At 38.1% G+C, this 18,970-nt stretch overlaps 1 protein-coding gene across 2 annotated transcripts; it reads right to left on the bottom strand.

Moving 5' to 3' along the window:
• Positions 1 to 322: 322 nt before the first annotated feature.
• ddx1 (DEAD (Asp-Glu-Ala-Asp) box helicase 1) lies at positions 323 to 18,739 on the bottom strand. Of its 2 annotated transcripts, XM_062044719.1 has the most exons (26): positions 18,513 to 18,739; positions 18,360 to 18,411; positions 18,204 to 18,267; positions 17,729 to 17,758; positions 17,545 to 17,641; positions 17,368 to 17,415; positions 17,076 to 17,162; positions 15,996 to 16,079; positions 15,848 to 15,924; positions 15,695 to 15,767; positions 14,307 to 14,383; positions 14,103 to 14,217; positions 13,887 to 14,025; positions 8,343 to 8,403; positions 8,170 to 8,268; positions 8,005 to 8,094; positions 7,743 to 7,931; positions 5,325 to 5,376; positions 5,108 to 5,254; positions 4,943 to 5,034; positions 4,722 to 4,794; positions 3,016 to 3,088; positions 2,887 to 2,929; positions 2,727 to 2,822; positions 1,556 to 1,676; positions 323 to 693 (listed from the first exon to the last, which is right to left on the bottom strand). In XM_062044719.1, exons 1-26 carry the CDS (start codon positions 18,526 to 18,528, stop codon positions 563 to 565), a joined length of 2,226 nt encoding a protein of 741 aa, XP_061900703.1. In that variant the 5' UTR covers positions 18,529 to 18,739; the 3' UTR covers positions 323 to 562. The 2 variants fall into 2 exon arrangements, with proteins under 2 accessions (XP_061900703.1, XP_061900702.1); XM_062044718.1 differs by lacking the exons at positions 18,204 to 18,267; positions 18,360 to 18,411; positions 18,513 to 18,739 and adding an exon at positions 17,863 to 18,187 and having other exon boundaries at positions 17,729 to 17,778.
• Positions 18,740 to 18,970: the final 231 nt, after the last annotated feature.

Genomic DNA, 18,970 nt, shown 5'->3' with positions numbered 1-18,970 from the left:
GTGATTCTGGTAGCACCCTCGTCATCAAAATGCACGCTGCAAGAGAGGGTACTGCCTAGATAAGTGAACTTGTCAACTGCTGCCAGTTTCTCTCCATTTCGTCACTTTGTGTGGCAGGTTGGTACATCACCTCAGTCTTCTAAAATAAACAATTCAATGTATTTAAGGTTACATGAATTGATGACATTCATGGATTTAATTTCAATTATAATGAATCAATGACTCATTTAATTATTTAAGGATCTATTTATTTACCTAATTTTGTCCTATTTGACCTTCCATAGATATTCACGTTTTTTTTAATGAAATGACTGCACACTGAGTGGCTGCCACAGTTTATTTCAAAAGAGAAAACAGAGCCATCAAAATGCACAAACTCTGTAACCAATCACTCAAAAATAAATACCTTTACCAGGCAAATTCATCAGAAAAAAACAGGTTATGCTGTAGCATTCGCATGAGGAAAATATGTTTTCATAACAGCACTAAGACACTCTTAAGTGCGATGGATTTGAAAATGTAAATCTTTCATGACCTACAGCTTAAGAGCAGCCAGTTGCATTTAGAAGGCTTTGAAGTACTGGTTGGGCATGTATCCCAGGTGCAGGAACGATGTCTGGGCCTCCCTTTCCAAGCCGGCTAGCTCTTGCACCGTGGGGGCCAGAACATCCACGTGACCTTTATAGTTGCCACCTAAGTCAACAAGCACCACAACAGTAGTTAGCACAATAGTATTTAAAGGGGACAATCACAAGACATGAGTGTGCAAAGCAATAATCAGAGCAAAGGTTGGCAATTTTGAAGAAACTAGAAGATAAAACATTTGTTAAGTACATAACTCCACATGTGTTCATTCATAGTTTTGATGCCTTCAGTGACAATCTACAATGTAAATAGTCATGAAAATAAAGAAAGCCCATTGAATGAGAAGGTGTGCCCAAACTTTTGGCCTGTACGGTATATCACTCTAATTTGTTATTTTGTTCTTGTCCCTCATAAGGATTGTGAAAGATAAGCAAAACAGCTTGGACAGTTACAACTTTTTCTGGGGAAAAATAACTAATAACAAAACCTTAATACCACCATATAGAAAAGGGTAAAATGAGATGACAACCATCAAACAAGGAAACTGCAATACAGCAATGTAGTGAACATGTTTCTGTCCTGGCTGGTCAGTACAACATGGCTGCAGTGAGATTAAAGTTAACAAAATGGCCTGTTTTTTCAAAGTCATAAACCGCACACCCCACTCATGAAGGTGGACCCTTGGTACAATCGTCTCTGTCCAGATTGCCCAGTACAATATGATTAAATCGGCAATACGTCAACAATAATGCTAATAACAAAATAAGTGAGCTGTTTATAATCTTTTCTTACATTTTGTGTTCTTGTCTTGCTTATTGCACCTATTAACAATGGTTAACTTCTTTTTACACTTGTTTGACAGTTACATTTAAAAAAAACTTAGAACGGCAACAATTTGACCCAAGAAGAGATTATTTGCAGTTTCTTGATTTTGTTATGGGTAAACATGGACAAATCAGAAGACACGCACCTCCTAGTGCCTTGCGTTGGCCGTATGTGACCTTCCCGTCGAAGTCGTCCAGCGGGACCTTAATGTCCGGCTCGCATTGGGTGATGGTGCACTTGAGGTGCTCTTCAATTTCCGACAAGAGCTGCGATCGGGAAGTGGAAATAAAAAGGACAACGGGGGTAAGGACAAACGTGCGTGGACTTCCTGAATGGATTAAGTGGAATTAGGGGTGTAACGGTACGTGTATTTGTATTGAACCGTTTCAGGACGGGGGTTCCGGTTCGGTTTGGAGGTGTACCGAACGAGTTTCCACACGGACATATTAATTAGCGTAACGCGCGTTGTGTAAACAATGCACACCAAGGCACAACACACGGCATGCTAGCAGCTTACGGGCTACGATAGACTGACCATACGTCCTCTTTTCACCGGACATGTCCTCTTTTGCGGAGCTGTCAGGGCGGAGTTTCTTAAATGCCTCAAATGTCCGGCATTTTGAGTTAGGGTTGCGTGTATTTTCAATGTACGTTCAGGGTTAAGAAGGGGTTAAAAACAAAACAAATTGTGCGCGCAGCAGAATTCGTGAGGGAGGGGGAGAGACAGAGAGAGCGAGAGAGTTATGATAAACGCGCATGCGTCGCCAGGCTCTGCTTTTTATCCATAGATTTATCAGATTGAATTTTTTATTATCTATAGCAGGGGTGTCAAAAGTGTGCCTCGGAGGCCATTTGCCGCCCACAGCTAATGTTTTAAAGGCCCACGGCACATTCTAAAAATACTATTAAAATAAACAAAAACATAACAAAAGTGAAATAAAAAAGCTTAGAGGTTAAATGTAATTTAGAAAAAGTTGCAATGTTGACTAATAAAACTAAGTTGTTTTTTTTTCTTTCAAACTGTCATTGCTCAAAAAATAATATTGAATCAAAATCAATGTTATTATGAATTATCGACCTATCCAAGGTTCCGATTACTTCACATCAAATATTCCACTAAGAAAAATATTTTTGGTGGAAGATTTTGCAAATTTGGTAAATAAATAACCCAAAAATTATATTTTATTATATTATATTTTGTTGTTTTCTTACTGTACCGAAAATTAACTGAACCGTGACCTCTAAACCGAGGTACGTACCGAACCGAAATTTTTGTGTACCGTTACACCCCTAAGTGGAATGTTTGTGTCGGCTACCTCTTTCTCGTTGTACCAGATGGTGCAGCCGCCGTCCTGCTTCAGTCGGGTGTTGTAGCAGCCCCTGCCTCGGTTGGCGCAGACGTGGTACCACACCTGTGTAATCGCAAATATGCAGAAAATAAAGAAAAAAAGGCTCTTTGACTTCATCTGACCTTACCTTCTCCTTTTCCATAGCAACCAAAGAGATAGCCAAGCCCATTCTGCATGTTTGGAAAGGAAATATGGCGACAATAACTTTAATAACCCAGGCGATAATACACAAATATTATGCAAAATGGGACCAAACCTCTCTGCTCGGCCCACTCGGCCGATACGGTGGACGTAGTTCTGCTTCTCATCGGGCAGGGTGACGTTAATCACTGCAAGAATGAGAGTAGCAATATATAACATTTATCACCGCTGATGTTAGCAATTTTTTTCTCATATATTGTATTTAATACTTGGCAAGGCCAGCAGAGGAGGCTATGTATTCTGTCTTTAGACAATTGAAACAGAACTAAAACTGAAGTAACTGTTAAAACATGATATAGGGATGTCCTGATCCAATATTGATATCGCTCCGATATCAGCAAAAAAATAAGTATGGAATTATATTGGCTTGCAAAAAAAATGCTTATTATAAGCGTTCAAATGCAATCAGTCCTGCAGCCAAACCAATAAGTTAAAGTTAAAGTACCGTATTTTTCGGACTATAAGTCACAGTTTTTTTCATAGTTTGGCCGGGGGTGCGACTTATACTCAGGAGCGACTTATGTGTGAAATTATTAACATATTACCGTAAAATATCAAATAATATTATTTAGCTCATTCACGTAAGAGACTAGACGTAAGAGACTAGACGTATAAGATTTCATCGGATTTAGCGATTAGGAGTGACAGATTGTTTGGTAAACGTATAGCATGTTCTATATGTTATAGTTATTTGAATGACTCTTACCATAATATGTTACATTAACACACCAGGCACGTTCTCAGTTGGTTATTTATGCGTCATATAACGTACACTTATTCAGCCTGTTGTTCACTATTCTTTATCTATTTCAAATTGCCTTTCAAATGTCTATTCTTGGTGTTGGGTTTTATCAAATATATTTCCCCAAAAAATGCGACTTATACTCCAGTGCGACTTATATATGTTTTTTTCCTTCTTTATTATGCATTTTCGGCCGGTGCAACTTATACTCGGAAAAATACGGTACCAATGATTGTCACACACACACTAGGTGTGGTGAAATTTGTCCTCTGCAGCGGTGCCGCACCCGGGAATCATTTTTGGTGATTTAACCCCCAATTCCAACACTTGATGCTAAGTGCCAAACAGGGAGGTAATGGGTCCCATTTTTATAGTCTTTGGCATGACTTGGCCAGGGTTTTGAACTCACAACCTACCGATCTCAGGGCGGACAATCTAACCACTAGGCCACTGAGTAGGTTAAACAGCTGAAGGTTGTTTTTTTCTTGCTTTTTAGTCTTTTACAAAAGGTAAGCATGGTAGGCTATGGGCTACAAGGAACTAGCAGCCACACAATAGCACTCAAGCGAGACATACGTAATATTAAGTGTCTTTAATTGAACAATATTGCAGAGTAAAACACAACTATGGTCAATATAAAACAAGTATCAAGTAATTTTAGTTACGTATTACTTACTCATACAAAGTCTCCAAGGCAGAGGTGTATTAAAAAGTATCCAGGAACAAACGTGTCCGCATCATTCAACCTACTGCGTCTTGAGCTATACCTAAATTATTGTGGCCACGAGGAGTCGCAAAAAAGAATTACCACTCCACTTCAATAGCAAATAGATAAAGGAAGCATAAGTCCATTCCGGACGGTCTCTATTTAAATAATACTTGATCAAGACTGTTCTAACATTCCACATCACAGTTTTTACCAATACTCAAGGTTGCAATATGGGTATTGTATCTAAGTGAAAAAGTTGTATCGGTGCACCGCTACTGATTCTATTGGAAGGTACGTGTGTAAATGTTACCGTAAGGAACTCCACGGATGTCGATCCCTCTGGCGGCAACATCCGTGCAGATGAGGAGTCTGACTTCCTTCCTCTGAGGACACAAGATGATGTTAGTAGGAAACAACGATGATAATTGCATTGCAAAAATATATTTGTGGTGATACTTGATGTAAAAGCTTGAGAACTGTTGCTTTAAAGAACATTTAATATAGGACAAAAATACTGTAGTACTCCTTTACCTTGAAGCACTCCAGGTTATACTTTCTCTCATTGGGCTTTCGATCGCCATGGAGGCAAACGCAAGACAACTGGTGGTTTTTACTGTCTGGACCTGATGGAAAGTCCACGTTAGTGAATAAAACCCCCAACATCTGTAGTATTTCTTCATGGGAAGGTTTTCCTACCTCCGCCTTGCTGGATGAAGTACTGCTCCATGTTGTCACAGTCGATCTTGGTGCGACAGAAGATAATGGCCTGGTCCATTTTGTGCTCTTTGATGGCCCTTACCGTATACTCGCCCTTCAGCACCTTAATAGCCTCCGACCACATTTCTTTACCACACAAAATACAAGTTATTATAATGGCCTCTGTGGTTAGAAAAAAACTGTTAGGAAACCCTACCTGCAGAGTTAGCGCCTGGCCTGGTGTTATCTTTGGCGTGGACCTCATCAGTCTAAGAATCAAACAAACAAAAAATACTGTCCGTCAGATCAATTATGTGGTGTCATGCTGTTTTAGATCAGTCCTGCACGGGGCAGTAATGCACATTATAGAGTTGGTGCCAATTGCGCAATATGTTCGATTGTGGTAGGCCACTGTCCCAACTTGGCCTTTGATACAAATTGACTGGAATAGTAATTTAAAGGGGACTTATGATAAATTCTTGCTCATAAATGTTGTTATAATGTTGGATACTTGCATTAGTCAAGGCCAAAGTATCAAATCATGAGGTTCATGCATTTTGGTGTGATTTTCCACGCAGTTTTGAATGCCTCTGTTTGCGGGGTTTTACAGTCTGGCTGCGTTGGGACATCATAGCGACATGCACGTACTTATTTTGACATTTAGTAAAGCGCTCAGCATGAGGGGGATGAACTCCTCCCCCTGTGAGTAAAAACAAAGAAATAATATGATAAAGTATTATTTTCATCGAATCTTGTGTATAATACTGACGTGTGACATAAATGTGTCTAAAACATGTATTTCTGAATCGATCGGCGAGTGTGCAGGTGTACCTAAATGTTTATGATTTTAAATTTTTTGGCTTCATTTTAACAAAACATCTTACTATACATTAAACATATGGTTTCTATTGCATTCAAAGAACCATTTGAGAAGATTAAAATTAAAATTAAAGTCCATTAAACACACTGGGATTTTCTTGTTGCACTCAAAGAACAATTTACAATTGTATATGTTACATGTAGTCTGCCATAATCTAGGATTAGGTTAGAATAGAATAAAAAGCTTTACTGACATTGTATTATTCATGATTTATGGTTGCCACTCCTGGTCTGTGCTTTAAGACGAATAAAATCATTAGTAAATACAAAAAATAATATTATGGCTAAAAGTACACGTCTAAGACAAAGAGCAGGTAAAACACACATTGTTAAAGATAAAACACAAATCGTAGAAATTTTAAACCAAATTTGGTAATTTCACTTGCATTAATTTGCGCTCACCGTTTGGACTTCGCTAATATTTGGCATCAAGCCAAACAGCTGTGTGCGAGTCTACTTATCTGTACGTGCACAGCAGGGCAGCTCATTACTCTACATTACCTTTAAATTCGTTGTGCAGGTCTCTTAAAATGTTTACCTAAGTTTGAAGCAAAGATTGTAATACTTAAATCATGCCACCTCTGGCGAGGCATGTTTAAATTTAATTTTAAAAGTTTTTAATTTAAAACATGCCTGGTCAAAGTGCTTCAGTGCTTTAAAACTTTTAAAGCACTGCTTGCAGCGTGGTGCTTCCGTGTTTAACGCGTCATCTTGATAGTTTTGAAGCCCAAATACCTCCATATTGCACTTCACGTACCCTCTTTATTAACCAGTAGAATTGCCTTTATTTACCAGTTTTCCTCCCCATTGTGTTTTTGCGCTCTGTGAGTGTGCTGACACACTCAACATGCTCCTCGGCTCAGCAACGTCACTGCTGTATAGTATAGTATCGTTTTCAATTCATTAGTACCGCACGCACGCACGCACGCACGCACGCACGCACGCACGCACGCACACATAACCTACAAAACATCCATGTTCTACAACAATGAATAAAACAATTTGTGCAGATTTTTTTTAAATCAAAATGAGGAAGTCTGGATTAAAGGCTACAATGATCACGTTTTTCAGTACAGAGCTTTTCGAAGCGGGGTTTCAAGCATGATACTGATAAAGCATGTTTTACCGGGGTCACACGCGCGCCCCCCCCTTCGCATCCCACCACGCCAGAGATGACTTGACACAGTGGTTGTTCCTGCACAATTCTTTGCATTTAAAAATACATGTTTGTGCCGTAGTAATAAACATGATTAGAACATATAGCATTTTTGTCCAAGCCTTTTTTTTGGACAATATCATGATAATATCGTACCATGGCCTTGATACCGAGACAATATCATACCGTGGGATTTTGATCTTGTTACATCCCTATTATTGGCCGATTATTGCCTTTCAATGGTTATAAAGGTGACTGTGGAGCAAAATTTACATCTAAGCAAATCCAGTACGTATTATCTACACCACAAAGAAGTGTTTCAAATGTAGATTAAAATCATCATAGGTCACCTTTAAATAAAATGCCTGGAGCTGCACCATTATCCTGATATGCACCAACATGTTAACTATTTGGCCACACCTCTACAAGGCTTTGTGGTTTTGGCACAATTCTATCAGATATAACAATAAAAAATAAAGAAACATTATAAGTGTTCCAATCCACAGAATCCTGCTATGTAGCGAACTAACTTTGGAGGTAAAATGTATGCTTTTCCACTGCAAAGTGCTGACTTGCAGCGCAGCTTCCAGTGAAACTCACCCTGACGTGATTCTTGCCCAGACGCTCCCAGAGGGGGTCAGCCTTGGGGTTTACGGGTACCACCACATGGTGGACTGTCTCGGGCACCGAGTCCTCGCCCTTCAGGTCCACCCAAGTGGGGAAGTGCATGATGCGCTCGGACAACTTCTTAACGTCAAAGGAATGCAGCGTGGCCGAGCACACAATCACCTGGAGGCAAGTAGATTGAATTACGACGAGAAAATTAGCATTCGATCCTCCTCGGATGTAAAGTGTATCTTACCTGCAGCCGTTTGCCATCTGATGTCACCTGAGGGATCTGATTATGGATCCTGTTGATGAAATCTGTATATCCCGCTGACAGGAGGCCATCCTAAATGCACACACACAAAATATATCAATGTTCCTTTAGTGATAATGTCATCGATAGTAATGCATCTCTACATACGCATTCATCCAGGACTAGAAAGCGGACTTGGGACAGGCTGAGTTTCCCGGTGGATATGAGGTCGTCCAGTCGGCCGGGGGTTCCCACCACAATGTCCACCTGTCGGAACAGACAAATTGGATGAAAAAAAAGAACAAAGTGCACAGCAGCAAATTTATATTAAGGACACATACGCCTAGTTCCAGAGCCGCCAGTTGATCTTTGGCAGCCATACCACCGATCACAAGCAGCTCCCTGCAGAGCGACAAAATACAACATTCATATTTATTGAATATATGTAGATACTAAGAGTGTTTCCTTTTAGGGGTGTGTGCTGAGGATCATCCATGAGTGAGATCAGCTGATGCAGTTCACATGTAATTACTGTACATTTTAGAATGTATATGTGGTGAGTACAATATTTAAACTCCTTCTTTATTCTCTGTTTAAAGCAAGCAAGTGTCATTTGTACACAATAACTAAGCAAAACAAGCATTGATTACTAATTAAAACCTTTAGTTTTTGTTCTCAGGGTCCTCCTGTGTCCAGGGAATTAGTCCTGAGTTGGTAAACATAAAAATAAAAAAAATACCCCCCAATTTTTTTTTCTTTAAATAAAAATATAAATCTAATCACTCTTATCTCGATCATACACCGATACAACCCTTAGTATCGACACTAACGATATATAAATCCATCTGTCCTCCCCTTGCGTGTAGCCTGGCCGCTACACAGCAACAGACTATGTTTCCGTTATATTGTCCTCTCTCTGGACTCTTATTAATTTACTTGTTAATAACGGCTTACTTTGTGCTGTGACACACTTCCATCTACACTTCTTAAACTTTACTAAGCACTTATTTCTTGTATTGTTTCAAGCCAGCCAGCTCTCGGGCTAGTTTATCAATTAGCATGCTATCTTTACTGTTTCTGCTTGTTCTTACCCGGTGTGTAACATGTTTAGTTTATTGCTGCAATGGAGATTATTATTATTAACGTAGGGGAGCTGAGCCTGAGAGCCACCACTGTCAGCTGAAGGACCAAAAATAAAGTGTCAGCCAGCGGGGATTAGCTTTTGTGATTGGCATTGAAAGGCAATAATCGGCCAATACTAGGGATGTAACAAGATCAAAATCACACAGTATGATATTGTCTCGGTATCAAGGCCATGGTACGATATTATTGTGGTGTTGTTCCCAAAAAAAAGCTCCGTAAAAATGACATATGTTCTAATCATGTTTATTACTACGGCACAAACATGTATTTTTAAGAGCAAAGAAATGTGCGGGAACAACCACTGTGTCAAGTTACCCGTGGCACGGTGGAATGCCAAGGAAATGCCAGTATCATGCAGTATCACAGCGTTTCTCAAAGTGTGGGGCGCGCCCCACTGGTGGGGAATAGAGACATGACAGGTGGGGCGCGAGGAACGGGAGGAAATTTCACTTTAATTTTTTTTTTTTTTCAATTATATTCTTAGATTTTTTTTTATTACTATGCTTTCATTTTCTATACACACTGTAAATCACTTTGTGATTCTGTCTGTGAAATCCGCTATATAAATATATGTAAATTACTTATTTTTCCTGTAGGCTTTAAATTTCTAGGTAGGAGCGAAAGTTTGACAGACATAGCAACAGTAACAAATGGGGGCGGGGCTAAGCGGAAGCTTTGTGAATGGCGAGTCACTGTGCGAGGATTTGCTGTTTTGCAAAGACATAAAAAATAGAGCCAATGCTGATGAACTGTTCAATATAATGGACAGTTTCCTCAAAGAATACGACCTTAAACGGGAAAACTGTGTGGGCTTTTGCTCTGATGGCGCACAGACCATGGCAAAGTCAAGAAACGGGCTGCAGGCTCTAATAAAGAGGGTTGCGCCAAATGCGCATTGGACACACTGTGTCACTCACCGGGAAGCACTCGCGTCAAGGCAGCTCAGCCCCGAACTCAATGAGGTTTTAACAGTGGCAGTGTCAAGCCTGCAACCCCGATTTGAAAAGCTGTGCAGTGCAAAACAGGCTCATTGCAGCCACTAATGCTGGAGTACTGTAAAACTCATGTTCACTTTCCCTGTCTTGCCAAATGCATTAGCTCCTCCTTTTTTTTTTTGCAAAGATTGCAAATTGGCATTTTTATTTTTATTCATTATTGAACTTGATGCAAGTTATAACACTTTTAATTGATTTATTATTGAACTTGATGCAAGTTATAACACTTTTATTTGATTTATTATTGAACTTGATGCAAGTTATAACACTTTGATTTGATTTATTATTGAACTTGATGCAAGTTATAACACTTTTTTTGATTTATTATTGAACTTGATGCAAGTTATAACACTTTTATTTGATTTGTTATTGAACTTGATGCAAGTTATAACACTTTTTTTTTAATTTATTATTGAACTTGTTGCAAGTTATAACACTTTTTTTTATTTATTATTGAACTTGATGCAAGTTATAACACTTTTATTTTATTTATTATTGAACTTGATGCAAGTTATAACACTTTTTTTTGATTTATTATTGAACTTGATGCAAGTTATAACACTTTTGTTTTATTTATTATTGAACTTGATGCAAGTTATTTTATTTGATATTGAACTTGATGCAAGTTATACAACAGCTGCACAGTTATTTTATTTATTATTGAACTTGATGTTATTTTATGTTATTGAGTTTGAATGTATACAACTTGATGTTACTTGATGTTCAATAAATTTGAAAATGTTAAGCTTGGCATTAGCGTTCTGTTGGGGCGATGGGGGCAGGTGGGGCTTGAAAACTCCCCCTTGTCCAAAGTGGGGGATGAGAGCCACTGCAGTATCATGCTTGAAACCCCGCTTCGAAAAGCTCTGTACTGCAAAACGTGATCACTGTAGCCATTAATCCAGACTTCCTCATATTGATAAAAAAAAAATCTGCACAAATTGTTTTATTCATTGTTGTAGAACATGGATGGATGGATGTTTTGTAGGTTAAAGTGTTTTATATATTGTGTTCTTGAGTTAATATTACTGATCAATTTAACTTTATTATTTATTGAGTTTATTTAATTTTATTTTTCAATATGAAATGGCTCAAGTCGGTCAAAATGTTTTATAGTTTAAATAAGGATACTTCTTTTGAATGTCAGGCAAATAGATGCACTTCAAATCTTTTCTGTTAAAGACTAAACAATGATGTTAATAAAGTTATTGTTTGTTGTAAATTGATCCAAATTTGTTTCTTTAATGTTAATAGGATACAAAGTTATACAGAGGTGTACTTAAAACAATTTTATAGACAAATGATAATATTTATAGTCACGGCAGAGTGGAGATTGTTTTCCTCTTTCTGGAGGGGCGTAACAGAAAATAAAGAAGCACTGAGTTTACTGTGAGGATTTTGAAACCGCAATACCGCGGTATCTACAATAGTGTTACATCCCTAGTAACTGACCAGTGGGCGAATAATCGGCGCATCACTAGGACATACTGGGTAATACTCGGAATGCAAAGGCACTATTTACAAGACATAGTGTCTTTATATACTTTGTTTGCCATATATTAATGTATTTGTGACGACCTGCTCCAAATAAAATTGGACCGCCAAAATAGATTTGGCACTACCTGTTCATCTTTGCTCATTATAATGCCTGAATGTAGCTTGTTGCTACAACGCCATACTGCAGATGACATACTAAATTTGCTCCTTCACACAGCTCAAAAGAACCTGACCTGCCAGAGCATACGAAGACAAAGCAGGAGGGATCAGTGTTTCCAATATAGAGTGCGCCAATATTAAAAAACATTCAGACGCCTATAGATTTAGTTTTTTTAAAAAGCGACCAACGGCAAATCTAACAACCTTTTCTTGTCTCAGTGGACACAAAAGCACGTACTGCTCCTTTCAAACAAGATACACCCCAGAAAGAATAACGTTCATTTGTTTTTCTAAACATATGTGTTCTGCTCTTCTTCTTTTTTTTGCATACAATTGATCTCTTAAACAGCAACCATTAAAAATTACAAACAAATGCGTCATGGCCAATTATGCAAATTATACGATGACATCATCTAAGCCTCAAACACATTGCAACAGATGGATTGCGGTCATGTGGAAAATAAGATTTTTTTTTCATGTACCCTAAAGGCCTGATTTACTAAAGATTTGTGTGTACTAAAACACAAGCAAACTTGATAGCACACGCAAGGCTGATCTACTAAATGTGTGCAAAGTAGATTGTATCTCTAAAGTTGAGCAAATTAAGGTGTGCAATTCATTTTGCGTCTATGTCTGTCTCTCTGTCTTCAATTAGCAAAATAAATGCTGATCACCAAAATGCCCACAATACTGGGAGGAGAAAATACTAATTTATTGTACAGCACCAACAATGTAATTTACCAACACTTATCACCGTTTTGGGAGCACTATTTTGCATTTCATTTAGCATGTTTGAAAAAGACGTGCAAACTGACAGATCCACACACGGATGAGAGAGAGGAGTGCTTGTGCTGCAAAGACTGACGATGGACAGAGAATCCTACGTTCTACGTGTACACTTCGACATATTACGCAAATAAAAAAAAATATGAGACAACGTCTATTCAGCAACATCCCTTTATAATTTCATAGCTGCTGGATGACTTAAGGGGCGGATTAATACAAATTTAATTGATGCAATTTGGTGTCATCTAAAATTGTTTAATGACGTTTGTTTTTCGCATAGAATATCAGGGTTTCCCCTTAATGTAACTGAATGTGGCGCACCACACAGCTAAATCATGGCCGCCACACTTAATAAATAAGGTTTTTTTACGTGAAAACAAATTAAATAAATAAAATGCATTGTAGTCTCCAGAATAAGTAAAACGTTTGACGGTCGCTATTTTTTTACTTTTATTGAGAATATTATAACACCCTTCCCACTTCCAACAGGTTTTGCCTCCTGTGCAGACATTTTTGTCTCAGTGCTTCCACAGCTGGACACACAATAACACTTCCTAATTCTCTGCCAATTTGCTTTCAAGCACAAAAGCAAGAAGAAAAAAAATGCCCATAAAAAGTGGTAGATGTCTCCTGCTTGTTTGAAAACTTAGCAAAATGCCACAGGTAGGAGCATGATCAAATGAATGTGCAGTAAATAACAGTGTCTTTATGGTGATGCCCCTTTATAGTACAACCAAAATCCTCATTTAAATAAGGCGGTCTATGTCACCTTTCAATTGCACAAGCAGTTTTAGTAGATCTCACGCAACACGCCCACTAATAGTACACACTACTTTATAGATTACACCTGCTGTTTAGTGCGATGTAATTAGATCTTAGTAAATCAGGTTTTAAAGTGCATAGGGGACTTAATCGTCCTTTCAGGTAATTGTTTGCAATCTTTTTGGTTCTAACTTTGTGTTACTTCATTAAAAACATTTTTTTTAAGACAGGTATTTTTATGTTCAAATTTTTTTTTTTTCAAATGCTTTTATATGGCAACAATACACTGGGAAATAATTTTAGTCGAGTAGAGATAGCACCAGGGAATAAAAGTCCTCAGGGAGTAAAGAGTGCATTAAAAAAATGGTACTAATATTTTTTCTGCTCAGATGTCCTAATTAACTTCAGTATTTTTTGTTTTATAACTCTTTGAATGCACATTCATGCAGTAGTTCAGTTTATGTGAGCGTTCCTGTACTTTTGTCTCAAGGCCAGATATTTGCTTGTGTACGTGTTCCTAATGTTGCGGCCAAACTGTCCTACCTGAGCTTAGGGTCGACCACGTATTTCTTGAACTGCGTAACGACGTTGAGGGTCTGCTCGGCCAGCTCTTTTGATGGCTCGATAATGAGAGCCTTGGGTGCGTTGGTGGACACCTTCACCTGGCTGACCTTGGCACTGCCTGTGCAAAAACACATAATACCGGCATAAGCAACAAATTAGTGACACACCACACTGGCATTGTATCTTTTGACACACCTGTCTGTGAAGACTTGACTGTTTGGCCCTCTGGAGCCTTATCCAAGGCTACAAAACCACTATTGGGCGGATGCTTGAAGGCCTCAGCGCCAAAGTTAAAATTGAGCTCTGCATTCTGGAACACAAATAAGCTTGAATAAATAAATAAATAAAAAGCCAAGTTGCATGTCTTGTGTTAGACAGTTGATTCCCATAAAGTGATACCTTGAGCACACAGGAAGCAAAAAAGGGTTGATTCTTCAGCTGCTGAGGGATCTCGAAAGCTAAACCGAGATCATTACCTAGTTGATTTAAAAAGAAACACCTTATGAAATATTGGATAAATAAACACTCACTTGCCACAACCTTAGATAAACCAACGCAGTGCAATGAGCTTAAATATAATGCAACACTTTTGTTTTTGCTTCCATTTTTCATGAGTTGAACTCAAAGATCTAAAACTCTTACTATATACACAAAAGACCTATTCCTCTCAAATATTGTTTACTAATCTGTCTAAATCTGTGTTAGAGAGCATTTCTTCTTTGCCAAGATAATCCATCCCACCTCACAGGTGTGGCATATCAAGATGCTGATTAAACAGCCTGAATTTTGCACAGGTGTGCCTTAAGCTGCCTGCAATAAAAGGCCACTCTGAAATGTGCAGTTTTATCATCAGAAGTCAGACATGCGCTGCTATGGAAACAGATATTAACGCGCGGAATAAATCCGTCCCTAAAATGAGAAAAATACGGTAAATATTGTATACATTACATATATGAATGTGTCCATTACTTCATTATATATAGACTTGCACTGTTTTAGAGGGCTTTGAAAACTACAACGGTGACTCCTATTAGCCACATCTTTCAAGTTTTATTTTATCATCTTTAAAATTGTAAAAAAAAAATAATTAAAAAGACATGTGTTCTTGTCTTTCATGATGATTGTCAATGATAGGCAACATTCCAAAAAAAGTGCAGTTCCCCTTTAAGAATCGTTACAAATAAGAATCGCCATTAATCTGAAAATGTATTTTTTTGGTAGTGAAAAAGTTGTATTGGGACTAGGGCTGCAACAACTAATCAATTAAAAAAATAGTTGGCGATTAATTTAGTCATCGATTCGTTGGATCTATGCTATGTGCAGGCGCAGAGGCTACTTTTTTATTTTATTTTATTTTTTTATAAACCTTTATTTATAAACTGCAACATTTACAAACAGCTGAGAAACTATCAAAATAAGTATGGTGCAAGTATGCTGTTTTTTTCCAATAAAATACTGGAAAGGATAGAAATGTAGTTAGTCTCTTTTATCCGATTAATCGAAGTAATAATCAACAGATTAATCGATTATCAAATTAGTTGTTAGTTGCAGCCCTTAATTGGGACACCCTTATTTCTAATATTTTGGTTTCCTTGTGTTACTGAGCGAGATGGACAAAGTATTAGAAACACCTTAGCTCTGCATGACGCAGCGCAATTTTCCAGCATTGCAAACTATTAACATTAATAACAAAATGCTGCATTAGTATAACAACGAAAACAGAGCTTTGTTTTCATTCAATGTGTGGTGTACCTAATTTTGTGGACAACACAACACATTTTTCATACCGTTCTTTGAGTAAGAAATTTGGCTTTTGTCCAAGTCTATGTAGCATCCAATAGTGTCATGCATGGTGAACTCCTGCAAAGTACAAAACCCCCCACATATCATTATATGTGTGTAACACAGATACTACAGTATTTATTAATGCATCACATTACCTCGCCATAGCTGTCAAATTGTTTACTATTCGATTTCTTCCCAGTTCCGCCAAAGCCAAATCCGTATTTATCAGTTCCTGGAGAATAAAAAAAAAAGGTCAAGGGGGGAATACATGGTATAAAACATTAAGAGTGAGTAAATGAGTACCCAAGTCGAGGGCTGCCTGGCTGGTGGACCAGCCCACACGACACAGCCCCTGGTCATGACAGCTCACCTCATAGTAGTACTTTCCTAAACACACAAAATGGGTCATAATATAAAAACATTCACACAATCTTATTATACCCTCCTCATTTGCCATGAATGTCAATCCTTTAATTACAACAAAACATAATAATGTTATTTACTATAGTTGCTTTTTCAATAATGTATATTAAAAAAAACTAACAAAAAAAACATGTTGGAATACTAGATATATCTTAGATATCTACTGTTTTTAAATCATGCACTTCTTCTAACCACTTAAATAGTGCTGCTGCTGGTTGCAGCCAAGTAGTGCACACACACACAGTTAGTCAACAATCAAGCCTATTTTATGATTAACTGAAAATCCCCAGCCTTTATATAGTGTTTATTTTAATACGTTTGACACTGCAATATTAAATATTTAAAAGTTTTTATTTTTGAGTTTCAAAACATTTTTTGGGTTTAACTTAATTTTACCCATGTATATGATACATGACATCCGAAGATACAGTACAGGCCAAAAGTTTGGACACACCTTTTCCTCATTCAATGCATTTTCTTTATTTTCATGACTACATTGTAGATTGTCACTGAAGGCAACAAAACTATGAATGAACACATGTGGAGTTATGTACTTAACAAAAAAAGGTGAAATAACTGAAAACATGTTTTATATTCTAGTTTCTTCAAAATAGCCAGCCTTTGCTCTGATTACTGCTTTGCACACTGTTGGCATTTTCTCGATGAGCTTCAAGCATACCTGTGAAGTGAAAACCATTTCAGGTGACTACCTCTTGAAGCTTACCCAGAGAATGCTAAGAGTGTGCAAAAAAGTAATCAGAGCACAGGGTGGCTATTTGGAAGAAACTAGAATATAAAACATGTTTTTAGTTAATTCACCTTTTTTTGTTAAGAACATAACCCCACATGTGTTCATTCATAGTTTTGATGTCTTCAGTCCCAATCTACAATGTAAATAGTCATGAAAATAAAGAAAACGCATGAATGATATAGGGACGGATTCAATGTAATTGCGTGCACCTTTAGCGACAACGCCCTTTGTGGAGCGACAGCCGTGCCATTCTTTGAACTCCCTGCTCTGGCAACAGAATCCATCTGGGCCGATTGCTGAGAGGAAACACACAAAAAAACATCAAATTGAAAGAATTAAATACATAATATTTAAATATATAATAATAATAATTCAATAAATGAATACAATATTGATAGTTTATTGATTTCATATTTAATAAATATAAATGTTTAATGAAATACAACAAAATAAATAAAAAGTGAAAGGAAAAAAAAAAAAAAGGCATTTTGTGGCTCTCACCAAAAGCAGGGCTGCGGTCGTAAGGATTCATCTGCCAGTTGTTGAAGACTGACAAAGAAGATAAACACAACATAATACAGTTGAACAGCAGAAAAAAAAACCATGACAAACATTTGTCATAAACTGTATTATGTGGGATAGCTTGACTCCATTAAGTGAAATAAAGCAGATTCTCACCAGTTCCACCAGTTTTGATGCTGGATTTACTCTTTTTGCCCTCCAGTTGATCAGTCAGTGTTTCATGCACAATCTGGATCACAGGAATACTGAACGCCTGAAATTGAAAACAAACACATTAGTACCGGTTTGTCACATATTTGACACATTTTGGGTGAAACACGGATGTCTATGAGGTACTCACTCCTGTCTTACCGCTACCTGTTTCTGCAGCCTTGGGGAGGAAAGAAAAAGCTGTTAAATGGTAAAATAACATTTAGACATATACTGTACACATGGGGCAGCACGGTGGAACAGGGGTTAGTGCATGTGCCTCACAATATGAAGGCCCTGAGTTCAATCTCGGGCTCGGGATCTTTCTGTGTGGAGTTTGCATGTTCTCCCGTGACTGTGTGGGTTCCCTCCGGGTACTCCGGCTTCCTCCCACCTCCAAAGACATGCACCTGGGGATAGGTTGATTGGCAACACTAAATTGGCCCTAGTGTGTGAATGTTGTCTATCTGTGTTGGCCCTGCGATGAGATGGCGACTTGTCCAGGGTGTACCCCGCCTTCCGCCCGTGCACAGCTGAGATAGGCTCCAGCACCCCCGAAAGGGACAAGCGGTAGAAATGGATGGATGGATGGACTGTACATATGAATTCTGTACAAATATGTTTACCATGAGGACATCTCCTCCACCAAGAATCAAGGGAATGGACTCAGCTTGGATGTCAGTAGGAAGCCTAAAATCCAACAATTAAATTAAAATACAAACGATTATTTTTCCATCGACACCATTTTGCATATAAATTGTATTGTGTGCAGAGTGCCGTACAGCCAGTCCATTTCCTCCACAGCCTGGGCGATTTCGGGCATAACGCCCATTTCTGCCGGACAAGAAAATTAGTAATAACAGTTAAAAAAACATATAATTTGTTATTGTAAATCGCTACGTTAACGCAGCATAGAATACAATGGATAATCTTACCAGAAAAGGCTGCCATTACTGCGGGTAGAATATTCCGGGTATGACGTAGGCAAAAATGGACACTGCGTGCCACGTGTTTAGCAGAAGTTAAACGTAGAAACAAGACTTTACCGTAACATTGGTTCCGGGCATGTGTTGGTTTGAATCGGGATTTATTCTTTTTAAAAATGACAATAAATTATAAAGCAACCCTATTTTATGGTAAATGGTTTGTATTTATATAACGTTTTTTTTTACACCTGCAATCATGCCCAAAGCGCTTTACACAATACATCATATTACTCATTCACACACACACACACACACACACACACACACACACACACACACACACACACACACACACACACACACACACACACACACACACACACACACACACACACACACACACACACACACACACACACACACACACACACACACACACACACACACACACACACACACACACACAC

The sequence above is a fragment of the Entelurus aequoreus genome, linkage group LG04, assembly GCF_033978785.1.
Source record: "Entelurus aequoreus isolate RoL-2023_Sb linkage group LG04, RoL_Eaeq_v1.1, whole genome shotgun sequence".
NCBI lineage: Eukaryota > Metazoa > Chordata > Actinopteri > Syngnathiformes > Syngnathidae > Entelurus > Entelurus aequoreus.
The sequence above is the reverse complement of the archived record's forward strand: the minus strand, read 5'-3'. Positions and strand labels throughout refer to the sequence as shown.

Excerpts from the sequence above, each read along its gene's own strand:
- ddx1 (XM_062044718.1), bottom strand. The coding sequence starts at position 17,983 with ATGTCTTTGGAGGTGGGAGGAAGCCGGAGTACCCGGAGGGAACCCACA. Across the intron at positions 8,095-8,169 it reads TTCTAGTCCTGGATGAATGC|GATGGCCTCCTGTCAGCGGG; the intron begins GTATGTAGAGAT and ends GTGTGCATTTAG. Across the intron at positions 5,035-5,107 it reads CTTCATCCAGCAAGGCGGAG|GTCCAGACAGTAAAAACCAC; the intron begins GTAGGAAAACCT and ends ACTTTCCATCAG.